This window comes from Parus major, chromosome 11 (assembly GCF_001522545.3).
Source record: "Parus major isolate Abel chromosome 11, Parus_major1.1, whole genome shotgun sequence".
Lineage (NCBI taxonomy): Eukaryota > Metazoa > Chordata > Aves > Passeriformes > Paridae > Parus > Parus major.
The window spans coordinates 7,527,346-7,554,967 of NC_031780.1; the positions used below are offsets into that span (position 1 = coordinate 7,527,346).

General features: G+C 53.3%; 1 protein-coding gene across 2 annotated transcripts in view; it reads left to right on the forward strand.

The window, feature by feature from the left end:
- VAC14 (VAC14 component of PIKFYVE complex) overlaps positions 1-26,062 on the forward strand; it is a 57,816-nt gene extending 31,754 nt beyond the window's left edge. For both annotated transcript variants that reach the window (XM_015640250.1, XM_033517183.1), the window contains 6 exons: positions 5,016-5,148; positions 20,011-20,185; positions 20,907-21,025; positions 21,829-21,908; positions 23,503-23,653; positions 25,171-26,062. In XM_015640250.1, the coding sequence (XP_015495736.1) occupies positions 5,016-5,148; positions 20,011-20,185; positions 20,907-21,025; positions 21,829-21,908; positions 23,503-23,653; positions 25,171-25,333 (821 nt within the window). In that variant the 3' untranslated portion in view covers positions 25,334-26,062. The remainder of the gene's footprint in view (positions 1-5,015; positions 5,149-20,010; positions 20,186-20,906; positions 21,026-21,828; positions 21,909-23,502; positions 23,654-25,170) is intronic.
- The last annotated feature ends 1,560 nt before the right edge of the window (positions 26,063-27,622 follow it).

A 27,622-nucleotide genomic window follows, 5' to 3' on the forward strand; every position in this document is an offset into this window, starting at 1 on the left:
ATGCTCCTGAGCAATGGCAGAGCTATACCCCTGCTGCATTTTTGCTTATTGATTTACCTTAGCAAAGAAAAATGAGGCAGTAGTGGAGTGCTGACCTTCCTGGGAAAACCATCAGAATTATCATTGCCTGCTACCTTCCTCCAAGACAGCTGTGAGCACAGCCCCTACATAAGGTGGGGAGAACCAGAAGCAGCAAAAGCCTCATTTGGCATCAAAATATGTACCCCAACCCATCTGGGATCCCCTTTCTGTCGAGATGTTAAAGTCTTGGGAATTACAAACCCATGGCTCTCGAGCCAGGTAGGAAGGAGAGAAACATGCATGTGTGCCCAGGCAAAACCAGGCTGAGCACAGTCCCTGGCTGTGCAATCCAGAATTTTGATGGGTTTATTTCGTCAGCAGCATCCTGTGCTCTGGAGAGGGGAGAGTGGAGGTTTTCCAGAGCCCAGCTGAGCTGCCGACATGTTCACATCTGTTTCCAGCTACGCCCTGCGCCGGCTTTCTGGGAGGAGGAGGGGAGGATTTGCCTTTTTTACGGCTCTATTTTTATCCTGCTCCGCGAGGCTTCACCACTCGGTGTTTGCAAAAGCTAAAATTCAAAACATCCTGGGGAAGGCTGCCGGGGGGAGACGCTGCGCAGATTCCCACGTCGCTGCCCGGGGTTTCGCCGAGCACCATCTGGCAGTGCCGACTCCCACGCCGCTGGCGCTCGGGCGGGTTGAAGGCTCATGGACCAGCTCTGGCTGCCGCCGGGTTTATCCCTGTTGCTCCCAGAGGAGCTGAGGGAGATCATTCTCTGGGCTGAGCTGGAAACATGATGCCTTGGGGAAAGCACTCGGGTGGGAAGGATGCTTGGCCTCGCCAACTCTTAGCTTACCCTCCCTATATCCGAGCTGAAATTGCTTCAATTAGAGATTGCGGTAAATCATTTTAGCTAAACCACCGCAAATACCCTTGTGGATACTCTTTAACCAGCTTACCCAGCTTTAGCTCGCTTCAGAAAGGAATCAATTCTGCTCCAATCTTATTTCAGTTTGGTTTCAGTGGAGTTAAGCAAGTCCACACCGGTTTTAATTAAGACTAGTTTGAAACCAATTATAGTAAATTAATAGAAGTTATGTTTTATGCTGGGGTGAAGTTCAGAACTTTGTGGCTGAAATAGGAAAATCCAAGTTCGTGTCGGAGTCTTCCAGGCTCACCTGGAGCAATGTGGGGACACTTTGGATACTGTAGGTCTCGACACAGCTCAGCCCATCAAGCAGCCAGACAGCCTGAATGTTCCAGGGTGATGTACAATATATATTTATAAGGGCCTTAATATAGATCCCTAATTGCCTGTCTCGGTTGATTTATAGTGTGGCCACGCAAGCGATGGGAACAGCATGAGCCGCTGGTGAGCGCTCAGGGATGCACTGGGGGGTTACAGACATTCACTGTGCTCCGCTCGAGCTGGCACCCATGGCTGGGGGAGCAGATGTTGGTATTGACTTAGATGATCCAAGGAGCCCACTTGTGTCCCTGGCTCTACCCCAGTCTGTGAAGGCAATCTGGGGAAAGGATTTTGGTAGCCTTGTGTCCTGGGCTGCGAAGGGTTGCTGTAGTCATTGATAGGACAAGGGATAATGGTGTAAAACTGACAGAGAATATGTTTAGCTTAGATATTAGGAAAAAGTTCTTTATTTTGAAGGTGATGTGTTACTGGCACAGGTTGTGTAACCTGTAACCTTGAATCCTGTAAGTGTTCAAGGCCAGATTGGATAAAGCCCTGAGCAACCTGGTCTAGTGGAAGGTGTCCCTGCCCATTGCAGGGGGCTTGGAACTAGATGAGCTTTAAGGTCGCTTCTGTGATTCAGTTACAAGGACCCAGGCTGATGTGGACACATTGCGGCCATGGAGCTGCAATTCTCACATGTCTTTCTTCATGTTTCACTGCTCTGATACTCCTCTGAACCCAAAATTCCCATTTGTTCCTATTCTAGTGAATGTCTGGACTGAGTTTCATCATTCCTCTGAGCACAGATCTTTCTTCTTCCAGCTCCCTCCTCCACGCCAAATAAAAAAAAAAAAAAAAAAAGCAGAGCCGTGACGTGCCACCAGCCCCAGCTACGTTAACAGCAGATCTGGCAGGTTACAGATCTGCAAAGTCTTGCTTCAGGGAAAGGGGGAGAGGTGCAAGCTTCAATTAATTATGCCACAGTTTTCTTAACACTTCTTTCTGCTTGTCTCTCGTGCTTCAGAGAAACACTTGACAAGCTGCTCCTACAGTTCTGTCGGGCTGGGAATGCCACTGTGCTGAGCTGTAACCCACAGGGCAGCGAACTGAGCTCCAGGCTACGCCAGGAAGGGTTACACCATGGCACACAAGGTGCCAGCCACTTCCTAGACATCCTGTAAACAGAACAAACGGGAAGTTTGGAGGATTGGGAGGCTTTGGAAAATAACTGCTTTGCTTGCTTGGAAGTATTGCCTGTTTAAACTCCGTCTGAGGTTTGGTTGAGCCTTTTACAGCCTGGCAGACTCCTACATACTGGTTCCTCACTCCCAGCATTAGCCCTAGAGAGCATTGGCAAAGCTTCTCTGGCATGGTGTGCCACTGTGGAAACCTTCCTTAGGGACCTGCAGGCATAGCTCATATGCCTACGGGGTAGGCAAAGAATGGAGAAATGATCCCTCTGGAGTTCAGTCTCGGTGCTCCCAGAGGCAAAGAACGGTGAAGAGGCTCCCTGGAGTGGGCAGACTCACGTGATTTCTTCTCCTAAGAAAAACAGGGCACAGTCTTGTTTTCACCATCTCTGTATCCCTATACTTACTTGCTCCCAGGCTGGGCAGAAAGGTCCAAGGTTCAGGAAAGTCAATGGAAGAAAACAGCAGTACTGAAAGTCCTCCAGACTGTAGCTGGGATCTGATCTCCAAGGCAGTTCTGACTTTTGGATACTCAGCTGATCCAACAGGTCATTGCCAGTCTCCAGTTGAAGATGCAGGAGATGCTGCACCACAGAGCATATATCAGCTTGTGGCTGGTCTGTCATGAAGCCATACAGCTCCCGGGCTTTGTCCTGTGCACAGCAAAAGTGCTGCTTCTGTCAGGGAGGAGAAAAATTGCTTCTTCCTCCTGTTTTTTCTCTGGGATGTGTTTTAGGATATGCAAGGTGGCAATGAGGCACAAACCTGGCTTTGCTTTGTGGAGGGAACACTGTGCCATTGGGGTCTTGAGAAGGGAAAATCTCCAAGATCAGACCTTCCCCCAGACCAGCTACAGCACTGGAGCATTGTTAGCTGGTAGGAATGAGGGTGGGATGTCCTACCTGCTGCTAGCTAATGTTGCAGCACAGCCAGGTTTGGATGCCTCAGAGCTGCTGAGAAAGTGGGCAGAAATATCAGTTTTGCAACTTTTTGCAAAGACAGTTTCTGCCTGGTCTCTACCTGCCTTCCCAGGTTCTGCTGGGAGGTTTGAGGCTGAGCTGCAGGCAGGAGCAGTGGGAAGGCAGAGCTGCCCCATGTCACCTCCAGACTGTGTCTCTGCTCTCTTCTGAGCAGTGCTGAGCAGCTGTAGTGATGACACGTGGGGCATGGCTGTATTTTCACGCTGAGTACTCCCTGCCTTCAAACAAACACACCTTTGTTTTGGAGCACATTGGCTTGGCTGGATCCCTTTTTTTTTTTTTCCCTTTGCCCAGATCATCTTCCCTGCAGCTGAGGGGAAACATGATGCGATGGTGAACACTTGTGCTCGGGGAGCTGCCTGCTTCAAAGCCTGGCTTGGGGTTACAGATAAACCAAGGGGTGGGTGAACACACAGCTCCAGTGGGAAGAGGACACCGGGTTCTGGTCAGAATGACCTCATATTTCATTTTCCCTTTTCTTTGACTCTTTATGTTCTCTTAGATGCTAAATCCAAACCTGGGGAAGCTGCCCTGTATGTATCTCTTATGTATCACTGGGAGAGGCAGGATAGAAAGCAGACCAGCAGCTTTTCCATCAGCTTTCCTGGGCTTTGGCAGCTTAATTGCATCTTTAATTGGCTGCTCCATGCTCCGCTGAGTGTCCGTAGAAGCAGACAACATCCATAAATCAAACTGCTCAGGTTTCCTTCGGTTATCTGATGGAAGCAGTGGGTGGGGAATAGCCTTGGGGTGCTCGTGTGTGCAGGCTTCCCTCCTTAGCACAGTTAGACGTGGCCTTTCCAAAGGAGAAATTAAGGGAGAGAACTCCCCTTGTTGCAAAGTCGCCTTTGAAATGCTCTCTCCAAACATTTGCTTTGAGCGCTGTCCTGCTAAATAAACCATCTCCCCTGGGGTTTCACTGTGGGAAAAGCAATCTTTACCTGCCAGCTCCCTGCTCTTGTGTTTGGAAGGGATATTTCCCTGAGCTGGGGGCTGCCCCTTTCCCTGCCCTCCCTGCCAAGAGTCTCAGACCAGGGCAATCCCTAAGCCCAGAGCTCTGCTGTGGTTTGACTTGTGCTTTATGCTAGCCCTGAGGCTCACTGTATGTGACACTTGCACCAAGTGGCTCCTGCTCAGGGAAAATCACATCACTGAGTATAAACCCATGTCCGTGCTGTGGCCTGTGTGTGTTTGCCACTACATGCACATGGGGCTTGGGGCATCTGTGGCTTCTGGGGTTGGACTACAGGCTCTTCAACTCACCAGCAATCTGTTTGTTTTGGGATGGCTGTACATGCCATATCTGAGGAGATGGGATTGGCTCAATTTAGAGCCTCAGGCACTCCTTCTAGCAGCTACTGAAGCTAAATAGCTCTGGAATGAACTCCCAAAAATCCCATTTTAACCCCAGGTGCTGCTTCCAGGGCTGCAACCACCATAAGATGCTTTCCCTTGGGCTGGAGAGAGCTAAGACAGGGCTGGCTCTGCTTGAACCAACCAGATGTTATATGAGGCTTGAAAATCTTTCCATGCCCCTGCCCTCATCTTCTCAGTACTGTGGCCATGTTTTGGGTGTCTGCTCTCTCATCAAAGCTTTGGCAGCTCTTACTTGCTCTCCCCTTGCCTCCCCAGGTACAAAAGGCCTGGAGTGCTCACCCTCCACCCCCACCATGAACTCCTACTTCTACAAGTTCATGATCAACCTGCTCAAGCGCTTCAGCAGTGAACGGAAACTCCTGGAAACCAGAGGAGCCTTCATCATCAGGTCAGAGCACCCCACCAGCCTTACTGAAGCCCCTGAGCACCCCTGGCACAGGTGGGACAGGGATGGCAGGGTCAAGCAGCCCAAGTACTGTATTCACTCAGAGCCAAAACAATTTGCTCAAGCTTCCCTTGCTCTCCCAACAAACGATTTTGGAGCAAACAGGATTTGCCTTTCACATGTCAAGGCACCATATTTCTCTCTCCCATCCCCGGAGGCAAAGTGGCTCCTTATTTAATAGTGTTGTCAGAGCCTGTTTCGTTAAGAAACAACTAGACCAGCCAGAGCACAAAGACAGGCTTGCACTCGGAGTGCCAAGCTGAGTGAATCTCTCCAGCCAGCTTGGTGAGGTGCTCACCCATCCAAACCCATGTGTTTCGGTACATAGAGTTGGTAGATACTGCTTCAGCTTTTTAAGGAGCTGAGGCAGAGGCTGGAGAGCCAAATGTTGTGAAGGCTGGAATGCCAAGTGTCGTGGCAGCTGGCAGGGAGTCATCTTTATTGCAATAAAATCTGAAAGGGATATCCATTTCTCAGCTCGCTGGGAAATAACAGGGTTAATGGTTGAGGCAGGGTGGAGAAATCAGTGAGGAGGTTGGTGGAAACAGCTGGTGGGACCCTGGGTTTTCCTACCTTGCTTTTGGGGATGTGGCATCAAAATGAGCAGGGGGAGAGCATGAGATACAAGCCATGCTTCTGTGGGAGAAGAGAGCCACCTCTCCAAAGGCACAGGGGTGTGCCAGGTATTGATGAAGGGCTCCCATCACTGCAGTGGGAAAATACAGCATGCAGAGCTCCCAAAATTTGCTAAGCTGAGCTTCGTATGGAGTTGTATCTGCTTGGGCAGTAATTTTTGCCCAAGTCTGGATTAATCTTAGAGACAGTACCCCACTCGCAGTGTCCACTTCCCTCTCCCTAGACAACACAGCCCCTAGAATAAGCCACCCTTGGCAGGGAAGTGGCCTCATGCTGTGTTAGGGAAGCAGAGTGACCAGAGTGACAGTGACCTTGGGCAGGGTCCCATTTAATAGCTCTCCTGTACTGCAGCCACCTCCAACTTTTTCCCTCTGGCTGTGGCAGGAGGAGCCTTGGCTGGCAGGCCCAGCTTTCCCAGCAGCCAGCCAGAGGTGCGGTAGGACTGGCTCACAGCAGCTCAGCAAGCTGAGGCTTTTTACAGTGACTCATGCCCCAAAAAATCTGGTAAAGCAAAAAAAAATAATTAAAAAACAGATGACTCTGTCCTTTGTCAAGTCACGTTGTTGCTCATATGGGGTAGATGCAGGACTGGAGCCAAAGTGGTCGTTCTGGGAGGGTGAGCCATGCCCTCAGGTACCAGTGATTAACTCTGAAACCTACTGGTGGTGGGTAAAGGACTGGTGTAGACTGCATCTCTGCTGCTTCCAGAAAAATCAAGATGAGAATAGAGGAAAAAAACTTTTACAGGACTCTCTGGCAAAGATTGATCTCTTGCTGGAGAGACTCAGTGAACGTGGGAGCCTCATGGAGCTATTTTTAGCCACTTTTCAAATTGAAGCCGTATGCGCGTTCCCACGTTACATCCCTCCCCTGTCCACAAGCCAGCTCAGCTGTTTTGCACAGCAGGGTGAGAAGCCAATCTCGTATTCAACTTAAGAGATGCTGGGGATGTTTCATCCTGAGCTGGAGAGCACAAGGGGGATGCTTGAGAGACTGGGACATCATCTGCTGAAGTGTGGTCCAGGACCACTGCTGCCTCTTTCCCAGGCTAGCCTGGGAACACTGGAACAGGGAAGGAAAATAGACCTGTTGCATTCAGGCAATGATTTCCAGCTGAAGGATTAGTGTTCACAGGAAAAGGAAATGGGGGACAGGGGTTTTATGCAAGCACAGCACAGCAGTTTTCCCTGTCACGTTGTTGGTGGGCAAATTCAAAGGTCCACAAGGTCACATAGGAGGTGTGCGATTAAAGGTAGTTTATTTCTAATCCAACTCAAGTTTTTTCATGCTTGGTTGTTGACTCTGAAAGGACTTTAGTCGCTCTCCTGATATGTCCTCGGAGTCCCAGAGACAGAGGTTATGGCACGTTGTGTGCTTGAGGATGGAAGTGAGGTTTGACCAGTGACCTCTGCAGGAGATGGGACCGTCTCTTGCTCTGGAAGGACCTGTGTTCCCCAAGATATGTAGAACTGCTCCAGAGCCTGGCTGATGCTGGGAGATGGGTGGTAGAAGTACCTGCAGCCCTCGCTGGCAGAATTCACCCTCCAAGCCTGGCTCAGGCAGAGATAGGGGCTGTGATGGGTGGTCTCACCATCAGTAACCCCAGTCCCAAGGTAGGTATCTCAAGATGCTTTGCCAGAAAATACAGGGTGGAACTAAGTGGAAACACAAACTTCCTTCAAAATAGCAGAGAAACAGCTCCAAAAACTTCTATCATTCATAAGGAAGTATCCAGAGAATTTTTTCTTTGCCTGTGACCACCAGGCTGCAGATAACCCAGCACTGGCACCTGGTCCCTCTGCCAGCACTGTTCATGCTTCAAAGGGATGGATCGGTCTGCTGCCTTCCCAAGTGGGATCCAGTGTCCATCAAACCATGGTGTGATGCTTCACCTGTGCCAAGGGCTATAGGATTGGGATCCCCTCAACCCAAGGGGACCTCACAGAGAGAAAGCCCATGACTCTGGTGGAACTCACGTGCCAAGGTGAGTCCCAGCAGGAGGAGCTGGACTTGATGATCCTTGTGGGTCCCTTTCAACTCGCTGTCATCTGTGATCTGTGAGAAAGGAAGAGCAACATGCAGGAGAAGGCTCTTCAATGCTGTTTAGATGCCTCATGAATATCTGGCTAATGGATTTGCTGAGGGGATTCCAATGGTACGAATCCCACAGAGTCTCATGCTCCCCTGGAGGAAGGAGGGAAACCTGCTCCCATGATCTCTTCCAAATTTTTTTTTCTGGCTTGGCATCAGTTTTCTGCATTGCAGCTGACAATGTTCCTTAGGGGGTCAGTTCTCTCATACTGTCATTTGTGACCTTTTTTAGGCTGGAAGCCAATAAAATTAGTCTGCATTCAAAACTAAGAATACCAAGTGCTGCCTTCTCTCAAGCCAGGCATGTTTGCACTCGAAGGTTGCTCCCAAAGTGTTGTCAGAGGCAGGAGCATCAGTGTTACCTCCCACCTTGATAAGCAGATCTGAGGCCTTCCACCCTTTTCACTAATTGCCCTGGCTGGCACGTGGCCGTCCTGGATTCACCAGAGCCCTTAAGCAAGAAGCAAATATTCCCATTCAGTACTGACCTCTTGGAGCAGCAGAAAAATGCGGAGGCGCTTCCAAAGCATCACATGGCTCCTTGGAGCAGCACGGCTGTCCTCCGGGCAGGAGCCCTGTGGAGGGAGAGCTGCCTGGCCGCTCAGGAGGCAGGCAGCAGAGCGGCACCGAGCTTTTCGGCTCACACCGAGATTTACAGGCTGGAGTTAATGCCTGTTGGTTGGTACCAGCGCTGTGGGATGTGGGGATTAAGGGAGAGGTTAAGCCCTACTGCATGGACATCAGTGTTGCTGCTCGGAGCATAGTGTGAGGATAGGGCTGGCTGTCTTTGCAAGGAGCTGTCTTTTTCCCTCTTGTCCCTCCCCAGGGCTGGTTGTGCAATTCCTGTGCTGTCCCCAGGGTCAATCTGAGCCGGTTCAGCTGGCTAAGTCAAGTCTAGCACCAAAGCAGCCGGCTTTTTGCTGCTCTCTGAGATGGAACAGCTCAGATATTCATGGCTGATGTACCTTGCCACAGCAAATGAACCCTCCAGGGTATGGGATGTGCTTGAGTGGCTGGAGACATTCCTATGCATGTCGTGTGTGGATGCTTTGAAGTGCAGGGCTTAACTTTTAAGCCCAGCAAGGCCATTTTCTCCAAGAGCAGTGGCACCCCGAGGCAGAGAGGATACCTGAGTCAGCACTTTGCTCCCCAGGCAGGCCCGCACGAAGGGGTTGTCTCAGCTTGTTTTACAGAGCTGTTAAACAAACCTCCCCACTGCCTGGCACCTTCTCACAGGGTGTTTTCTGAGGTTAAACTACTTAGAAGAGGCCCTGGCATGACTTTCCAACCACTTCCCATGTGATATATCTGGTGGGACTTGTCCATTTGACTGGAGATGGTCCTTGGCCTTTGGGGTATTCTTGAACCCTGTGGGGGCTGGCCAGGGGGGCTGGCTGCTTCTCCATTCACTCTGGAAGACATAGGCTGGAGCATATAAGGTTGTTCAGCCGATTTATGGCATTAGCTGGAGAGCTGGAAAATCCCAAGTCTCGTGATGGGGCCACAGATTTATAATTCCAGCAGACGGGAAAAGTTCACCTGGCTGGAAATTCTGACTGTTCTTGAGATCTCAAAGCCCTGCTGGGATGAGGCCAGTGGAGAGCTGAGGACAAACACTGGCAGGTCACACTGTGTGCATGGAGGACTGTACGTGATGCCCTTAGGGCTGGGGTGGCCAGTCCCTCTTCTGGGGCATGACAGAGCTCTTCTGGCTCTGAGAGGCTGTGGCTGACTGTACAACACCAGTTTCTCCACAAAAAGTAGTGAAAAAGACACAAAGTGAGTTTGAATCTGCTAACCAGGATGAGAAATCAGAGGAGGGGAGGAGAGGGCTGGAGGAGTGTGAGCACAGACATCCATCCAATGCTCTTGGCAGGCCGGCAGTGAGGTGCATGTTAAATCGCTTTTCACTGGCCTGCCTGGCATTCCCAGGGCTGTGCTCTCCGTCTGGGAGAGTGGGAAGGGCTGCCTGCCAGCATCCCAGTGAGCAGGGCTGTCGGGAGGGAGTGGGCTGGGGGTTTAGCCACAGGTTTGGGTAGCAAGGGATGCATTGGGGATCCTGTATGGAGCAAGTGGGTGTTTGTTTTGGTGATAAGGGGGTGCCACGAGCACAGGATGCCTCTATGCTGCAGTGAGCCAGTGTCCCCCCAGCCCCATCCTGGCTCCCACCTCATCCCTAACCTTGCCCTTTCCTCCTGCTGTGCTGTCCTCACTTCCCAGCCCCTCAATGGAAGTGGCTTAGGAACTGGGCCTAAACAAAACCCTCCTCTTCCCCAAGCCTGGATGCTCTTGAGCTCTTCTGGACACACATTTTCCTTGGCCAAACACCCCAATACCTCCTGATGATCTGCAGGCACCCAGTGCTGGGATACAGGACCCACTCCTGGTCCTTCCTTTGGATGTGCTGAAGCCACTGTGCCCCCTCCAGCTCCCATTGCCAAACCCATGCCCTGAAAATCCCTCTACAAGTGAATCAGAGCTGGAGGGGGGACACGTGTCACCTCTTCCTCTCTCCCACCCTCCGTGCCACTGCAATGCAGAACAAAACCTGCGTTTGTTTTTGTGGGAACCGTTTGGCTTGTACTCAGCAAAGTGCAAAAAAAAAAGAAGGGGGAAAAAAATGGAGCCTCTTTGATAAACTGTGATATGAACTCGGGTAAAATCCAAACAGCTGTGAGTGCTACAAGGGAAGCTTCTGTGTCAGGAGGCAGCGAGCCTGCGAAAATCCACTGCTCTGCCTGCCAGGATGCTCGCTGGCCGCCTGCCCTCCGGCTTTAACGAACTGTGCACTCGCCATCCCCCTCCTCGTGCCTCGCCGAGAGGAGGAACCAGAGAAAGCTTCTTAGTTTGCTTTTTTTTTGTCCATTTGCAAAGCAGAAAGAGGGACTCCCTCTCATCCAGAGCTGCAGCCAGGCACAGGGTGATGGAGCAGGGTGGTGAACATGCCCCAAGGTCAGTGGGCTTCTCCTTGCTCATCTCCAGCCCATTCCTCTGTGACTCCCTTTAACTCTCTCTGTCCCCAAAACCTCCTCCCCCCAGCTTGCCATGTAAAACCCCATGCCTGGAGATCCAGAGCAGTGCTACAGTGATGTGGTGGCAAACAGGCTCTGCTTTCCTTCATTCTCCCTCTGCTCCAGGCTTGCACTGTGAGCACCCTCCAGGCTCTCCTCTGGCTCCTGTGGGATTTTGGAAGGAAGCCAGCAAACCCCACTGTACCTCCAAAAGCCCCCAGCTCTCAAATTTCCTCTTTTACATTGCAAAGTGGGCTCCACAAGCCCACAGGAGCATGTGCTTATTGAGATTTTAATTCACTGAGGCTCTGGGACATCATTCTGGACACTCTGATACCCTCCCAACCCCATGAAGTAGGAGTCAAGAGGGAGGTAACCCAACTTCCCCCAGGGTAGAGGTTTGCTCTGGAGTCGCAATGCACCAGCAGTCACCAACAGCGTGACCTTTGCAAGGGAGGAGTCTGGTTGCCCTGTCAGAGGATTATCCCTGCTGGGAGAGCAGGAGCTGGGCCAGCCCTGGCCAACTCCCTCCTGGGGCTGTACCTCCAGGGAAGGACAGAACATGCCTCCACTGAGCTGCAGGGGCTGGATGAGCTGGGGTGCACCAGGTCCTGGAAATGAGTTTGCTGTGCTAACCCACCAAAGCTGCTCCAGGGCCAGCTGTACTCGGAGTTGCTTGGAAGGATTTGATGGGTTTTCCTGTAGAAAAATGGGAACCACATGTGAGCGGCATTGCCGGCGTGGGCTGGGACTAATTTGGGTCAGTGAGAGGGTGGAGGGGAGGAAGGGGAAATGTGTGTAGGAGAGGAAAATCCTCACAAAATGGCCAAGTTCCTTCAAAGGGCAGGTCCCCAGGTAGGGATACCTGCTTCCTCCCAGCACTTTCCCTAGGATCACAGCAGGAATGCTGTGGAAAAGCAGGCTGTGGAAGGAGGGAGAAAGTGAACTGGACAAGTGAGGAGAGGAGCCCACAGCTTCCCTGCTTGCTGACTGTCATGTTCTGCAGAGCAGGGATTCAGAACAAGCAGCTTCTGAAGTGTCTCCCAAATTTTCTTTGCCTAGCTGATGGAGTGAGGACCCTAATCGTGGAAAAGCAGCTTAACCTGTCTGATCCTGTTTGTTTGGGCTCAGGTGTTATGGTGGTGCTTCCTTCTCTGGCTCTGCAGCTGTGACAACTCAGTTTATTCATCTTTGTGGAGGGAAGAGCCAGAACAGGAAATCAGGCTGAGTAACAGTGTTTTTCCCCTACCTGTCTTCCAGGGGATCTTGCTCAGTTATCCCCCAGGTGCAGGGCACACTCAGTTAAAAACTGAGAATAGCTTATCTCAGCCAGTGGGTCCAGCTGGGCACTCTGCTCCTAGGATGGGATGTCCTCAGATGAGATATCTCTGGGTGGTTCATCTTCAACTCCTCGCTGAAAGCATAGAGCTGTGCAAAAGCCACCTTGGTTGAAGTTCCTGCCATTCAGGGCTCTTTCCCTTTGTGTATGAACTGCTCTTCGCATTCAGCTACACCTGGAGCTGGTACCTTCATAGCACTGGGTGCTTTCTTAGGATCCTGGCAGGGCAGGATCCTAAGGATCCATCTGCTCTCCTCTCATTCATCTATGGGCCTTGGAGGGTTTGAGGGAGCAAGGCTCCTCAGGCTGTGTCCCTCCTTGGGATCTCTCCAGGTATCCTGGCTCAGAAGGCAGGGCAGGCGTTGTGATCCAATCCAATGCTGAGAGGCAGTGGGCATGGAGGCAAGCCTGGCACTAAAGCTGAAATAGCATCTGGGGTGACTAAACCATGGCATAAATGGGGTATTTTTTCAGCTGATACTTGAGTAGGAAATGCAGCAGGGCTCGCTGAATTACAGGCACCTCCTTCCCTGAGCTCCAGGATGTGCTTGAGTTGTTGGCAGAAGAGACAAGGCCGCTTCACTTTCCACCCCAGGCTACGCTTATCCCTGAGCCATGGGACACTGCCACCTCTTCCCAGTCCCTTCTTCTCTTCCTTCTGGAAAGCTTCACCCTCAAACACAGAGTGTATTCCTGCCATAGTCTGTCCTCCTGCTTTCAGAGGTCTGGAGATAGCCAGCAGGACCATTTTCCCCAAAGTTTGCCTTCCCTACATGGGTATCCAAAGGCTCATCCACCTCAAGGGCAGCAACCTGCTCCCTGGCCATGCTTTTAGAAACAAAAGCACTTTTATTTCTTCATCTTAAAGCAAAGTGATGGGGAAGGGTGAGCAAGGACCACAGCTCCCATCTCTGTACAAGCTGTGCACGCCCTGAACAGGATCAGCCTCTCCCGGCTCCTGTTGCCACAGCATTGCACCCACTCCTTTAACCTATTTTATTTGCAGTGATGAGAAATTATAGGGGGAGAAATAAGGCGCTTGTCAGTTTTCTTGAAAATTAGGCCACAGCTGTCAGCCTGAAAGGGAAGCGGACGTCTCAAAGGAAAGATCTGCCGCTGCTCTACTGTTCTCCCTCACTCCCAAGCCAGCCCCTACCCTTCCTCCTCTTCCAAACAGAGCTTGCCTGAAAACATCAGTGCCCGATGTAAGTGCCCCTCTGGGAACAGGTTCTGGAGGGCTCAGATGAACATGAGTTGTTCCCCTCAGCTGGGCTGGTGGTTGGAGCCAGGCACGTGCTCTAATGCTGCTACTGGTGCCTTTTGCCTGGGGCTTGAAGCCCCAGGAGCCCAGGGCAAGACTTGCATTTGCCATCTATTTTGCCATTGAGTCACTGGCAAGTTTAAAAGTTGGAAAAGAAGTGCTTCAGGGAGATAATTTTTTGCTTTCTTGGAGCGTTTGGAGGGGGAGGTTTGCCTGTTTTTCAGATGAGCCTTTTGTAGATGCTCAGATGTTCCTGCAGGATTTTGTAGGCTTTGCAGGTCATCAGTGACTCATCAGTGCAGGTGCTCAAGGCCAGGTTGGATGGGGGTTGGAGCAAAGGGGGTTGGAATGAGATAGTTGTTAAGGTCCCTTCCAAGCCAAACCATTCCAGAATTCTATGGGCAGGATAGCTTTATCCATAAGTCACTATAAAGTTTCCTCAAGGAAACTCCTGGCACACACCAGCTTTAGCAGCTGGAGACTGGTGCTGGTTGTCTAGTGGGCTTCGCCTTGGAGGAGCTGTCACATTTGTCTGTGTTATGCTAAAAGTTGGGCCATACCTTGGGCTGAGTGGACCATCAGGTTTCCAGATTTAGTTGTCTTTTACCTTCTGGCCAATTCCAAAGGATATTACTCTTCCTTCTCCTTGCTACAGCACTGTTTCCCTCTCCTGTTTGGTACAGAGCTGGGGGTATCTCACTGATCATAAAAATGTCCAGAGGTGTTGGGCATCTGCTTGGAGAACTCAAGGTGATCTCATTGGAGGGCACTGTTCTCCAGGTGTGTCCAAGGTGGGAACAAGGCTGGGTTTATCACAAGTCAAGGTGGATGTGCCCAGCTTCGGGCTGGGCTGTCAGCTTTAGTGGCCAATGGGGAAGCCATCCTGCCAGCCAGGACAGGGACCTCACAGTGGCCTGATGTTCAGGGGCATCACGAGGAACAGAAGCTGTGGGCAGAGGCTCTGCAGGATCAAGGTGCTGTTTCACCAGTTGAAGCTGGTCTGAAATACTAATGCACATTTGAGCTGTATTCCTCTCAGGCATCCATCCTGGTTGCTCTGGGGATCCCCAGGGATGCCTGGGGAGCGCCTTACGTTGAGGCGGCTGCAGCCCAGCGCTGAGCTGGCACCACGGCTCCTTCAGCAGTTGTCACACTGACGGCTGCTGCCAAGCAGACGCTCCGTGGGAGGGTTTTCTTGTTTGCTGTAAAACACTCTGCACCTTTCCCTTTTCAAGCGAAGGCATTGCAGGGCTTGTCTCCTCCGGCTTTCCGAGATCTACACATCTCCTCCCAGATCCACACATCTCCTTCCCAGATCCACACATCTCCTCCCAGATCCACACATCTCCTTCCCAGATCCACACATCTCCTCCCAGATCCACACATCTCCTTCCCAGATCCACACATCTCTGGTCTGCAGCTTTTGCCGAGTTTCCCCGGGGAGCTTGATAACCATTCCAAGAAACCAAAGCTGATGAGGATCCTTATCCTCCCCAGACCTGCCTCCTGCAGAAGGAGCTCCCCTGCTCCTAAACCTTAAAACCCTTCAAATCCCTTACATAAAATGCTATGAATTTTGTAAAGCAGGAGCTGCTGGAGTTGCCATGGTTTCCCTTGCCCAGAGGAGCAGCTCTGGAGCCTGGATTCAGGAAAGGGGGGGTTTTAAAATGTAGGACTGGGATTTTCTTTGCTAATATGGAGGGAAAGGATGGGACAATGACATCCTCCTCCCTTCCCCACTTGCTTCCTTCTCCCCTTCCCATCCTAATTTTATCTATGCTTCCTCTGCAAATTCCTAAAGGATCCCAGCTGCTGGGCCAGGCTGGGGGTGCTGCTTTTCCTGGCCCAAGAATTTCAGGGGGATGGGGATGGGCAGTGGGTATCACAGAAGCTGTGGATTCCCTAGTTAGGTGGGTTAAGCCAGGACATCTGGGGAGCCTGGGGTGTGGAGGAAGGGTGGGGAAAAAGCCTTTGGGAGGAGAGAGGAAGGGAGCAGAGGAAGAGGAGGGTTGGGAGGAAGTATGATGGGGCTCTGCCCTCACAGCTGTGGAAGTTTTTTTGAGAACCATGAGCAGAAAAGTGGAGCAGAACCCCTCAGAGCATCACTCCCAGACCTCAGCCAGCTCCTTCCACAGCTCAGGCTCTGTCCCAGTTGCTGGAAGTGGGACAAGACATGATCCTCTCCCTGCTGGGGCCCCGTGTCTATTAGCCCAGAGCTAATGAAGCAAATCACTGGTGCTTAATGAAGAAGCACCTGCTTAATTGAACACAGCAGGATGGTGCTCAGCATGGCCAGGCAACAGGACACGACCAGTGTTCCCCCAGGCACCCCACAGATCCCAGAGGAGATGGTTCTGCTGGGAGACTGGATCTCATCTTACTTTTTTAAGATTTTAGGGAAAAACAAGCATTCTCTCTCTTCGATCAAGCATTGGTCTGTCCTGAGCCTCTGCCACCCTGTTCCTGCATGGTGGCTCAGGGCAGCGGATGGACTGAAGGGGTTAAAGGGACGAGCGGGCAGGATGGGAACTCTGACAGCTCCCTGAAATGATGATGTTTAGATTAGCCGGTTTCCAGGCATCGAGTTGTCAAAGCAAGAGGGCTGGGAGGGACGCCGGGGCTTGTCCTTAATTGGAGATGTGGCTCTAAAGCCACCCCATCTCGCCAACATCCTCTGGTCTCCAGTGCACTGCCCTGCAGCAGATCCCTGCCCCTGTACAATCCCTGTTCCACTTGTTCCCATACCTCATCCCACTCCACCAACCATTTGCTTGATGGGAATTCATTGTGATTGACACTGCTGTGCTGGCAGTTTGGTGGCTACCACATCAGAGACACAGGGGGACCCCAGGGTGACATGGGCACGCAAAGCTTGCGGTGACCTCTGTGGCTCTTCCCTTGGCCAGCCTTGTGTTGTCGAGGAGTTCTGTGGGCAGTGGGAGTGGGCAGGGTCCTGTGACTGCAGCAGGGGCTGGAGGTGACATGCTGAGTCCCTTGGGAGCCCCGTGGCTGCTCAAGGTGTCCCCCATTGTCATGCTGCAGGTGGATGCTGCCTCCCATCTGCCTGCAGCCATATTTCTTGGCTCCATCAGAAAGGCTTGAATAACCCTTTTAATTTAAGAAGTTAAATTTTAATGGCCTAAATACCACATTTCATTATCGCCATGTGCCTGCGCTGCCAGCTGTGTAACATTACCAATATGTGCCATGATGCTCTGCTGCTCTTGTCTCCCTGGGGACACTTCTTGCCCTCTTCTTCCATGCCAGGAGATCCTTGGGGACTCTCTGGCTCCCCATGGGCAAGGGGATGCACATCACCCACAGGGATGCAGGGAGAGATATCTTACTGAAATGATGCCTCAGGGGAGATTAGCCAGTTCCTTCCGTCATCACATCATGTATGTATGGGGAGATATGTATATTTAAGGGGTGTATGTATATATATATATACACACTTATTTATGGGATGTATATATCCAGGATATATTTATGGTGTGTTCATACAAGGGGTATGGCTCATACTCTCTGTCCCCTCTGCCCTGTTCTCTTCCACAGCCACTCAGCTGGTGTCTGAGTTGAAGTCACCTGTCCTCTGTTCAGTCCCTTTCCCTGCCTCCTCCCAGCCAGCCTGGCATTCCCCTCATGCCATCAAAGCCTCCCAGGGAATGAGCTCCTGGGGACCCTCTCACCCCACCAGCAGCCGCCTGGTGCTGGCAGTTGGGCTCAGCTGCTGGCTCCTGTCACGGAGGCCAGCAGCTGCAGGACCAGCCAGTTGTCCCCTCCTTTGGGGACTGCTTTTGGGATATGCCAGACAAGGGGCTTCATGGAGGGGAGTTTGAGGTCTCTGCCTGTGCCATAGGAGGATGCTGTGCACTGGCAAGCTCATTCTGCTGTTGGATCCCGGAGAACCTGGGGGCAGCTTGAGGGGCCAGTGCCCAAGCAGGACAGCATCCTTGTGAGGTGACACAGCTTTGAAGCAGAGGGATAGTCTCCACACACTTCTCTAACACCCCCAGAGTTTCCAATTCCCCAATGCCACTTAAAGGAAGGGGGGAGAATCCTTACCCCTCCCCACTAATCAAAACCAGTCCTGAAATTAGAAAGCAGCTGATATTCAGCCCCCTTCTCACTGCAAGCACAGTGTTCACCAGCCAAATGGCAGAGCTCCTATTTATGGAAAGCAAGAGCCTTCCTTTTCCACGGAGGACTGGCAGAGGGAGAAGCTGAAAGGCGTCCTTTTTGTCATGGGGGAGCTTTGGAGGTCACCAAATTGCCCTCAATGCTCCCTGACACTGTTTTTCTTGTATAAACTCTTGCTATAGTCTTCTTGCCTGGAAGGTGTAAAACACCGGCTCCCCACCAGCCAGTCCCAGCTGTACTGGGGCACCAACCACTTCACTGTTGAGACTAAAACTATCTCAGTGTTTGTCCCTGAGGAACCCATTCCTTCTCTGGGCATCCCACTTCATGGTTCAAGTGCCCAGCATGGCAGCTGGAGGAAGCTTGGCAAGGATGGAGCATCCAGTTATCCCCCCTTGCTGGAGAAGGGTAGCATGGAGCCTGGGCTTGGTCCTACCCAGGCTGGGCTTGCTTTGCTGCAGCTGGCAGTGACTGGATCCTGCCTGCAATGCTGAGCTATTGATTTGCTTTTGGCTCCATCAGGTTGGACTAAAAGCCTCTGCCTTCCCCTTTCCTCCCTCCATGCCTCACTTTCCCACCACTCTCCCTCCTCCAGCCAGCCCGCGTCCAAGCAGCGAGAAATCAGGGAAGCGTTTTCATCCCCATGAATGCAGCTGGTTACGTAAGAATAATTGGGATAAATGAGCTTATTTATCACAGCCCGTTCCATTTTAGCGGGGTCCAGGGCGATCGCCGGGTTGGGTTACATAAAATCCCGCACAGAGCATCTCATTGTCCGGTGGCAGCCACGCGGGATGCGGGAGCTGCCCATGGAGAGCAGCCAGGGCTGGGTGAGGAGGGAAGGGATTATTTGGCAGGATGAAGAGGTGGGAGGAAGATGGGGGGTTTCTTCCTCCACGTCTTGAGGAGGGAAGGTATGTTTCCTCCTCCTGCATCCCTAAACCACCAGGCTTTAGGGTACTGGCTTTAGAGTCTAACTATAGCCAAATAGTCTTCTCTGGTCTGTCCTCTCAGGAACAGGGGCTGGAAACTCACATCCTTCCTCCTCCTTACCCCAGGAGGTAAAAACATGACTTTCAGGCAGGGGAGGTTCAGGTGTACTTCCTACTTCCCAGCTAAACCTGGCAGCTAGTGGACACCTCCCACCCAGCAGTCCAAGCAGCTGCTCCTTGTTTTGCCTCTTAATCCTCAGAGAGATGCCTCCAGGGGGAAATCTGAATCCAGCTAAGATTATCTGGTGGGGAACTGTGTTTGGTAGGAGCTGGGGGAAAGCAGAGTTGCTCTGGGGGATGCCTCGGGTCAAGGTTCAGTTCCCTGTCAGGCTATGGGGAAATATGGTGAGCCAGGGACCATCCCAGTTTCAGAAGAAGCTGGGATGCTGGGAAGCCAGGTGAGCTTTCCTGTGTCTCTCCAGTCCCCACACTGGGGATCTGAGCTGGAGCTGGGCAGCATTTCAGGTGTCCTCAGACAAACTGCCCAGGAAGGCAAGAGCCTGGAGAAAAACAGGAAATCCCCAAATCTAAACAAATGTGGGAGGAAAGAAAAATCTAATGTGTTTTCTTTTTTGTTTCTGGGCTAAAAAATGTTGAAAATCTTGGGAATGCCGCAAGATTTGTTAAGCAGGATATTCCTGCTGTGACCCAGCCAGGCAGATCAGCGTGGGCCACAGTGCTGGTTACACTGTTTTGGGGAGAGCACTGCTGGTAGGATATCCAGTGGAGCAAAAACATCTTCCAGCTTCACCAGCTGGATCTCTGGAGCCACTCAGCACCGGATCTCATGGCAGCTGGAGCACGGAGGAGTTCAAAGAGCAGGCTCTGGCTGCAGGGCTGCTGGGTTGCACAATGCCAGGAGGAATTGCTTCGTCCCACTGGCTGCACTCACTGGGATGTTCCTCAGTGTCAGTGGCATAGTGGTCTGACTGGGCCATCACATGCCATCTGCAGTGGTACTGCTGCACACTCACTACACTGGTCAGCCTGGAAAGTGACACTGAAACCTCCTGAGAGAGGTCATGGGAAGGCTTGAAGTGGCACAAGCCATAGTAATGGGTGCCAGCAAGGTCCCAAAGCAGTATGACCAGGGGCATGTCTTAGCCCAGCTATGGTTTTTTTGTTCTTGTTCTGGTGTGAATAACTTCTTCCTCTAAATGCAGAGTCTGGTATTGGCCCATAGCATCTCCCTTCTGGTGCCACCAAACTCACTCAACCTCTGATGTATCCAGGTCTCCTCCCTGGTCCTCTCTGGATAGATGGGCTCACATCAGAGTATTGACTGTGCTCATTAACTGTCCTTACCCCCTGATTTCTTTCCTCTGTGATACACAGGCAGCTTTGTCTACTTCTGAATGCAGAGAACATCTTTCACTCCATGGCAGACATACTGCTTAGGGAGGAGGACCTCAAATTCGCCTCTACCATGGTCCACACCCTCAATACCATCCTGTTGACATCCTCCGAGCTCTTCCAGCTGAGAAACCAACTGAAGGACCTGAAGACCCTGGTATGGACAGCAGGAGCAGACTTAGCAGAGGGAGGGGACATAATGGGGGTGATGGGGACCTGGAAGCCACCTGGGAGTGTGTCTTGCTGCTCAGTCCCTGCCTGGTAGGTCCCAAAGTTGGAGCTTTGGCAGCCTCCTTATTCATTCACCCTTCAGGAGCTGAGGATGAGCTTGGAGGATGTGCCCAACTCTTGCTTTTCTCCCTGGAATGGGAATGAGCTTACTGAGCCCTCAAGCAGCTGCTGCCTCCCTCCATCTGCTCCCCCATGGGCCATGGGACAGGTGACAGCAGGAGAGTCCTGCAGTCCCTCAACTATCCCTCCCAGGAACATGCCCACAGGATTTTCTGAGCAGCTGCCACCAGCACCAGTGACACCCAAGGAAGGAGAGGAGGAAGATTTCTCCTCCTCTTTGTCCTGCTGAAAGCCAGTGATGCAGGGGTGTCCCCTTGGGTGGGACAGCATTGTCCTCCAGCCCTTCATCCTGTGGTGGATGCAGGAGCCCTGAGGGCCACATGGTCCTTCTGTCACCCCAAATCCCACCTGATCTCTTGAGGCTGAGGCTCATGCCAGTGCCAGGTGGACTTGGTGGGTCCAGGAACACCCCTTTATGTTTTGGTGGCACTTGCCAGCCTGGCGGGTTGGTATTGGGTACCTGGGGCTCTCCATGCCATGTCTGCTCTCAGTGGTGACCAAACCCCAATGGTTCTCTCTTTCCCCAGGAAAGCCGTAACCTCTTCTGCTGCCTGTACCGCTCCTGGTGTCACAATCCTGTGACGACTGTGTCCCTCTGCTTCCTTACCCAGAACTATAAGCATGCCTACGACCTCATCCAGAAATTGTATCCTTTGGGGATTTTCTGGCAGGGTGGGGCCTGAGCTGGCCTTGGTCCCTCTGTGGCAACCAAGGTCACCCTGCAGGCCAGCCCAGCCTCCTGCCTGCAGCCCATCATTACCAGGGCAGGGCAGCCTGTGCTGGGTATGTGCCAGCTCCCTTCCCCTGGTGTCATCCTTTTTTTTGTGGTGAAAGGAGAGGAAGGCGTGCACTGACTGAGCCTTGACCTTCCCCTGCCCAGGAGGGGAGGCTCCCCTTCCTCACAGGAAGATGAAGGTTTTGGCCTCCTGGCCGGGTAAGGAGCAGGCAGTGCCCAGCACGGCACAATCCCCAGTGAGCTCACCATCTGCCTGCCGCAGAATGATTATTTTCACGTGCCAGCTAACCCCAAGCCTCCCTGAGTAGTTTTCCAAGTGAAGAAGCTCAATAACATGCTCAACTTCCCTTCCCAGTGCACACCAGCACTCCTTCTGGGAGACACGCCATCCCTATGGGCCAGGAAGGTAAAAGCAAGCGTCCTCCCTTGAACACTCATCCTGCCTGCTCTTAGCTTTTTGGGCAGCCTGCCTCTTCCCCTATACCTGCCTGCTCATCTGTGTCTCTCCGTCATCCCTTGGCCACCCTACAGACCTTTCAGCCCTGCCTGCGTGCAAGCCCTGCACGTTCCCTGCCCGCTCGCATCCCACAGGAGCTGTGGATGCAGGGAGGCTTTGGCAAAGCCGTGGTCCTCAGCAGGCATCGCCCGCGTGAGCCATCTGCTGCTGCCAGGCCACCTTTTCCCAAGGTAACATCCTTAGCAGCCACATCCAGCGGGGATCTGGAGGTCACCGTGGATTTCCTCACCGAGGTGGACAAGCTGGTGCAGCTCATCGAGTGCCCCATATTCACATGTAAGGAGGAAACCCCAGGTGGGGAAGGGGCGGTGCTCCCCCTCCCCGCGCCTCCATCGCAGGCGGCAGCTGCCGCACGAATAAATAGAGCAGAAGTTATGAGACTTCTTGCCGGGAGGTTTGCCCGGCACTGGAGCTGCCCGCTGGGAAAAGGGCATGCTGGCAGCACGGGGGGGCAGCCTTGCCCCCCAGATATAGGTTAAGGGAGCGAGCAGCACTGGCATCCAACAAAAGGGATGGGGGAAGGGATGGGGGGGGGCTGGATCACACTGAGCATCTCCAGGGGTGCACGAGGAGGGTGTCAGATGAAGGGAACCCTCTGTGCCACCCTCAGATGCACGGGGTGGCATTGTGGGTGCTGCTGGGGCCCTTAGCTAGAAAAAAGGGGATTTTTCTTCCTAGAAATGAAGAATTGAGCCCTAAAAAGCTAGCTGATGTTTCAGCATCCAGCAGTGTGTGTCCCCCATTGGGTAATGCAGCAGTGCCTGACGAGAGGTTCAGGGGTGTGACCCTGGGAACCACGATATGGCAGGGTGACCTGTGGCTGTGGGGGGATTTCTCATGTCAATTTGCTGCCCCTGGGCTTGTCACTGAAGGTGCAGCAAGACACTGAGGTTGTTGGTAAATGTCCTGGAAAGGACTTTCTGGGGCACCTGTATTAGGTCCAGGGTGATACTGGGGAATATTTAAGGGAAGGGGTTTAGAGCAGCTGAGCAGTAGAGACCTTCAGTCCTGTTCCCTCCTGTAGACCCTGTCCTGTATCCCCAGGATGACTGTCCCAATGTGTGAGGCACCTGCATGTCTGTGGTGGTTTTACGTGTCCCAGAATTATTTATTGAGGGTTTCCCAGCCCACTCGGCTTAGTCCATACATCTACCATCCATACCATACATTACCCATCCCAGGGTAAGGGACAGACATGTCCCCCATAAAGTGACATCCCTGGTGATGGCTCCCTTCAATGGGAGACACCAGAGGTACAAGTGACAACCAGGAGGTGAAATGCTGAGACACAGACCTTGCCCCATCTCCTGGGATGCCCCTTCAGCTGTATATAGAGCTCCAGAAGATTCTTTCGTCATGTGCACAGTAAGGGATGGAGCCAGAGGGTGGTTTTGCCTCTACTGAGCAGAATTGAGGCCCAGCACATGTAACCCTCAGAACCAAGCAGAGGGGATTCCTTCTGCTCCAGAGAGTCCCCAGGAGGGTGTCACCCAGCCCTGTGGATGTGATGGTCCAGGGTGGGTATTTCTGATAAATCTGCAGAAGCTAAGGAGCAATCCCCTGTTGTATGTGTGTTCTCAGGCAGGCAGCATGGACAGCCTCAGGGGTGAGTGGTATCAGGAGTGGCAGGCTGGGGAGCCAGTTGCTCCCAGGGGGCTGTGTCAAGGAGAGGGACTTCTGGACAATGTGGGACACCAAGATGAATGGGTTAGTGAAAGGGGAGAGATGTGCCATCAAGTGCCCCCTGGGTTGGCTGGCAGAGGCTTAGAACCTCTCCAGTATTATCAGAGAGGGTGGGAGGAACCTGCTATTGCAGCTGGAGATGAAATGCATCTTCCCTGCCTCCCTATCCTCTTCTGTTCTCTTCCAGATCTCCGCCTGCAGCTGCTGGATGTGAAGAACAACCCCTACCTGATCAAGGCTCTCTATGGCCTGCTGATGCTGCTGCCCCAGAGCAGCGCCTTCCAGCTCCTCTCCCACCGCCTCCAGTGCGTGCCCAACCCAGAGCTCATGCAGACCACGTAAGTGCTGGGGGGACGGACCAGCATCAGCATCGGGGCTGGATCAGCTGTTCCCCCACAGCTGAGCATCCCTGCCATTCCAGGCTCAGCCCCAATCCCAGGCTCAGCCCCGTGCTCTGGCTTTCACTCCCCCTCCCCGCTCCATTGTGGCCGTGGCTGCTCCTTGTCCCCATGGCCGGGAGTGTTGGCTCGGGGGGTTTTTTGTGTCTATATTTGGTAACCCTGGGAGGGCTGTGCCTCATCCACAGGCATTTGGCATCCGGGATGGAAAATTTCACTTGTGGGGTCGCTATGGAAACGAGCAGAGCTGGGAAGGAGGTTTATGGAGAAAGACTCCAGCAGCTGGGGGGGGGCTCCCAAAGCATCCCCCCTGCAGCCTGGACAGCCTTCACAGCACCCAAAAGGAGCCTGGCACCCTGCTAATGCCTCTGGATGGCTGCTCCATTCCCACTCCTTGCCTTTGGGGATCCATGAAATGTGCAAGGGCAGCATCTCCCTGGGGACCGACTGAAATCCTCATGCTCCCTGCCCAGGGGTGCTGCCAGTGGGATTTGCTTTCCAACCCTTGGCTAATGAGTAGTGGGGGAGCTTGATGATAAAGCTGGCTCTGCCTTGGCGCAGCCCTGGGAACAAAAAGAGCTCCCAAGATGGGCAGGTTTCTGAATTAACCCCCTGCTGCTGTTGTCGCTCCTTGGCTTTTAACTGCTTCCCTGGGATGGCTTTTATCCCTCATGGCCTCCGGCGCTGAGCTCCTACCCACAACCCAGCACTGATATTTAATTGGGGGGGTGGAGAGGGGGCTGCATGTGCTTCCCCCTCCTTTTTTCTCCCCACTAACCCTGGCAGTGGGGGTTTTCCGAGCTGTCAGACGGCCTGAGCATCTGATTAACTCTGACCTACATTCCTTCAAACACCGAAGCCGGCTTTCATAACTGGCCAGTCCCAGCTGCCCCCTCCCCAGGGACATACCAGGGCCACCAGAGCTGCCTGACATCTTCCCATGGGCATCCTCTGGCTGGTGTCTCCTCCTTCCTTGCATGGGGACAGCACAGGGATGAGTAACCATGGCTGGAACCCTGGGGAGCCTGCATTTGGAGGCTCCAGCCATAGGTGCTCATCCCTGGGGACTGTACCTGCTGCCACTGGATGTTTCTTGCTTGCTCAAAAAAACAGACATGGGAACTGAAGCACATGACCCTGGCATCCTTATCTCACTGTTTTTGAGTGCCATGGGTTGGGATAGAGGGGAGTATGTCAGAGGAATTAAACCTTCCATGTGGGGCCAAGATGCAGATGTCCCTTGTTCCCTCCTTGTCCCAGGATTTCTCAGGCTCTATCTCACATCTTTGGAGGAAGAAAATGTGTCTTTTGGGGTATTTTATGAGGCACTAGCATGACTAGGATTTGCTGAGCTCAGTTTCTTCAGGACAAGCTTTTGGTGCTGCCAGTGCTGGATGCTCACAGTACCAAACATCCACATCTGCTCCTCACCCTCTCTCTCTCTTCCCACCCTGCAGGGACAACACCAAGCCCAGCACCAGCTTCAAGAGAACTGCAGCCTCCAACATCGACTACACGGAGCTGCTGCAGCACTTTGAGAAGGTCCAAAACAAGCACCTGGAAGCAAGACACCAGCGAGCCGGGCGGGCAGAGCAGCTGGACCGGCGGGTGGTCCTCTGAGCACGCCTGTGGCCACCACGGGTGTGCACAGTTGCTGGGGCAGGGACCAGGGGACACAGACCAGGGAACAGGCACACCGGTTGCTGGCCACTGGAGGATCTGGTGGGTTTAATGGAGATGGGCAAGCGCTCAACACAGGGCTGGTTTTCCCCCCACTGTGTGTATGGAAAAGGGGGCAGCCTCAGGCTGTGCCCAGCTTCTCCTGTGGGTGCTGGGGGGACATGAGGAAGGGTTGCCCAAGGAGAGGGCCAGGGTAAAGTACATCATCTTCTCTTGGAATGGGGCAAGGAAACTCCCCTTTGCTTTGCTAATGCCTTCCCCGTGACTGTCAGCTGAGCGCCCAGCCTGCTGCCAGCAGCACCGGAGGAGGGGAGGGGAAGACGGGAGCAACCCCTGGCCTTCCGCCCTGGAAAACAAGCACGCGGGGCTGCCAGCCGCTTCTCACCACCCTGACTTCCACCCTCTGGTTCCGAGGCCCTGCTGGAGGTGGCCAGTGGCATCTCACTCGGGGGAGACACTCCTGTGCCTGACGCTCGGCCCCCTCCCTGCATTCACACATCCTCTCTGAGTCCCCGGCTCTTGGCAGGGACAACTGCACAGCTTCAACTCCCAGCCGGCACCGGGGTACACGGGGAGCAGTGGACCTAACCCCAGACTCCATTCCTTGTTCCTGCATTAAGCTCCCCATGATAAAATAAACAAGCAGTGCAGAACAGCCCATTCCTTGTTGCTGGGCTTCCCATCATAGTTTTCTTCGCAAGTGGAGCCAAAAACCCAGCAAGGGCAGGGGATGGCATGGAGCATCTTGCGTGACCCTGTGCCCCGGGCTGGCCCAGCCCTGCCACGTTGGCTCACCAGCCAGCAGGACTTCTCCGCCTGCTCTTCTTCCCAGCAATAAAAACAGCACTGAAATTCTTCCAGGCCACGGTCACGAAACCGCAGCACACTGACAGGCATTTTCCTGGCCCTGAGCAGCTGCCAGTGTTGCCTTCATCCCGCCCTGTGGCAGCAAGGGACCCCAGCACGTGCCAGGCTGCTGCAGTTTGGGGGACACCATTGCATCTCCTGCATGTTTCACACCCTCAGTTGATCCCAGGAAAAGGGGAATCGGAGCAATTTGTGGAGTTTTTATGGCTTCTAGCCTGTTTACAGGGAAGACTGTCTCTGGCAGTGGGTTCCCCAAACAGCCCCATACCGGCGCTGCTTTGGCCTGGATAAAGACATTCCTGTCATTCCCGGGAAAGGGCTTTCCAGAGCCAGTCACGGCGGGTTAATTTTAACAGCCAGCCCTCCAGGATGTGTGAGCAGTGGCTTCTTAAGCTGGCTAGTTTCTCAGGGTGCTGGGGGGGGGTACCTGTTGCTGGACCCCTGAGTCATTGTCAGTGTGGGCCAGGGCGGGCTCTGCCTCACTCCTGCCGAGCTCATTGCTGCTGAACAGCCTCTTTCTGCACTGAGGGACTGGGTTTATGGAGAGAAATTCCAGCCGGCTGCTGGAGTGCTGAGCTGTAATTGTTTCCTTATGGGTGGCTCTTGACCAACACCGTCCAGAGCAGTGTGGGCATCATCAGCATTGGGATCAAGACTACTTTTCTGGCAGGAGGGGGAATAGGTGGCTCAGGCTGAAACCTTTGTCCCAGCTGAGCATCACTGCACTGCAAGGGGTAGGGAGGTTTGTCAGGGCTCAGCCTGGCACCCCCAGATCCCGGGAGGCTGGGGTTGGGGCCTTGGGGTGGCTCTGGGAAGGGTTTGCCATGCGTTTCCCATGGCATTCCCTGATAATCAGGTGCATGCACAGATACATTTCAGAGCTGTCATGTAACTACTGCAGAGGGACTTCACCCTCCAGCACATCTTGGAGGGTCAGGAAGGCAATGGGGGTCAAACACCCTTTGGGAAGAGGCAGCATCCCCTCCTCTCTGGCACCTCCAGAGGTCTGGGACTGCCCCCGGACATCCCATGGCATCTCCAGCTGCAGTGTCCTCGGGTACTCCCTGGGGCTCTCCTGCTCCTCACCCAGCACCCCAAGATAATGCCGGGGGTTCCTACGCCGCCACGGGAGCAAACCCCGGTGCTGCCCCACCACTGCCACATCTCCAGGCATCCCTCGGGTCTCCCTCCTCTGTAGTCCTGGGGCAGCCGGTGTTGCTCCCCGATCGCCCCCCAGGAGCATCCCCGAGAACCACCGGAGCTGTCCCCCGCTCCGTCATCCCTGCGCGTCCTCCGGGTTGCCCGCAGCGGCTCCCGGAGCATCCCCGGGGCTGACCCCGATCATCCCCCCCGCCGCCCGCA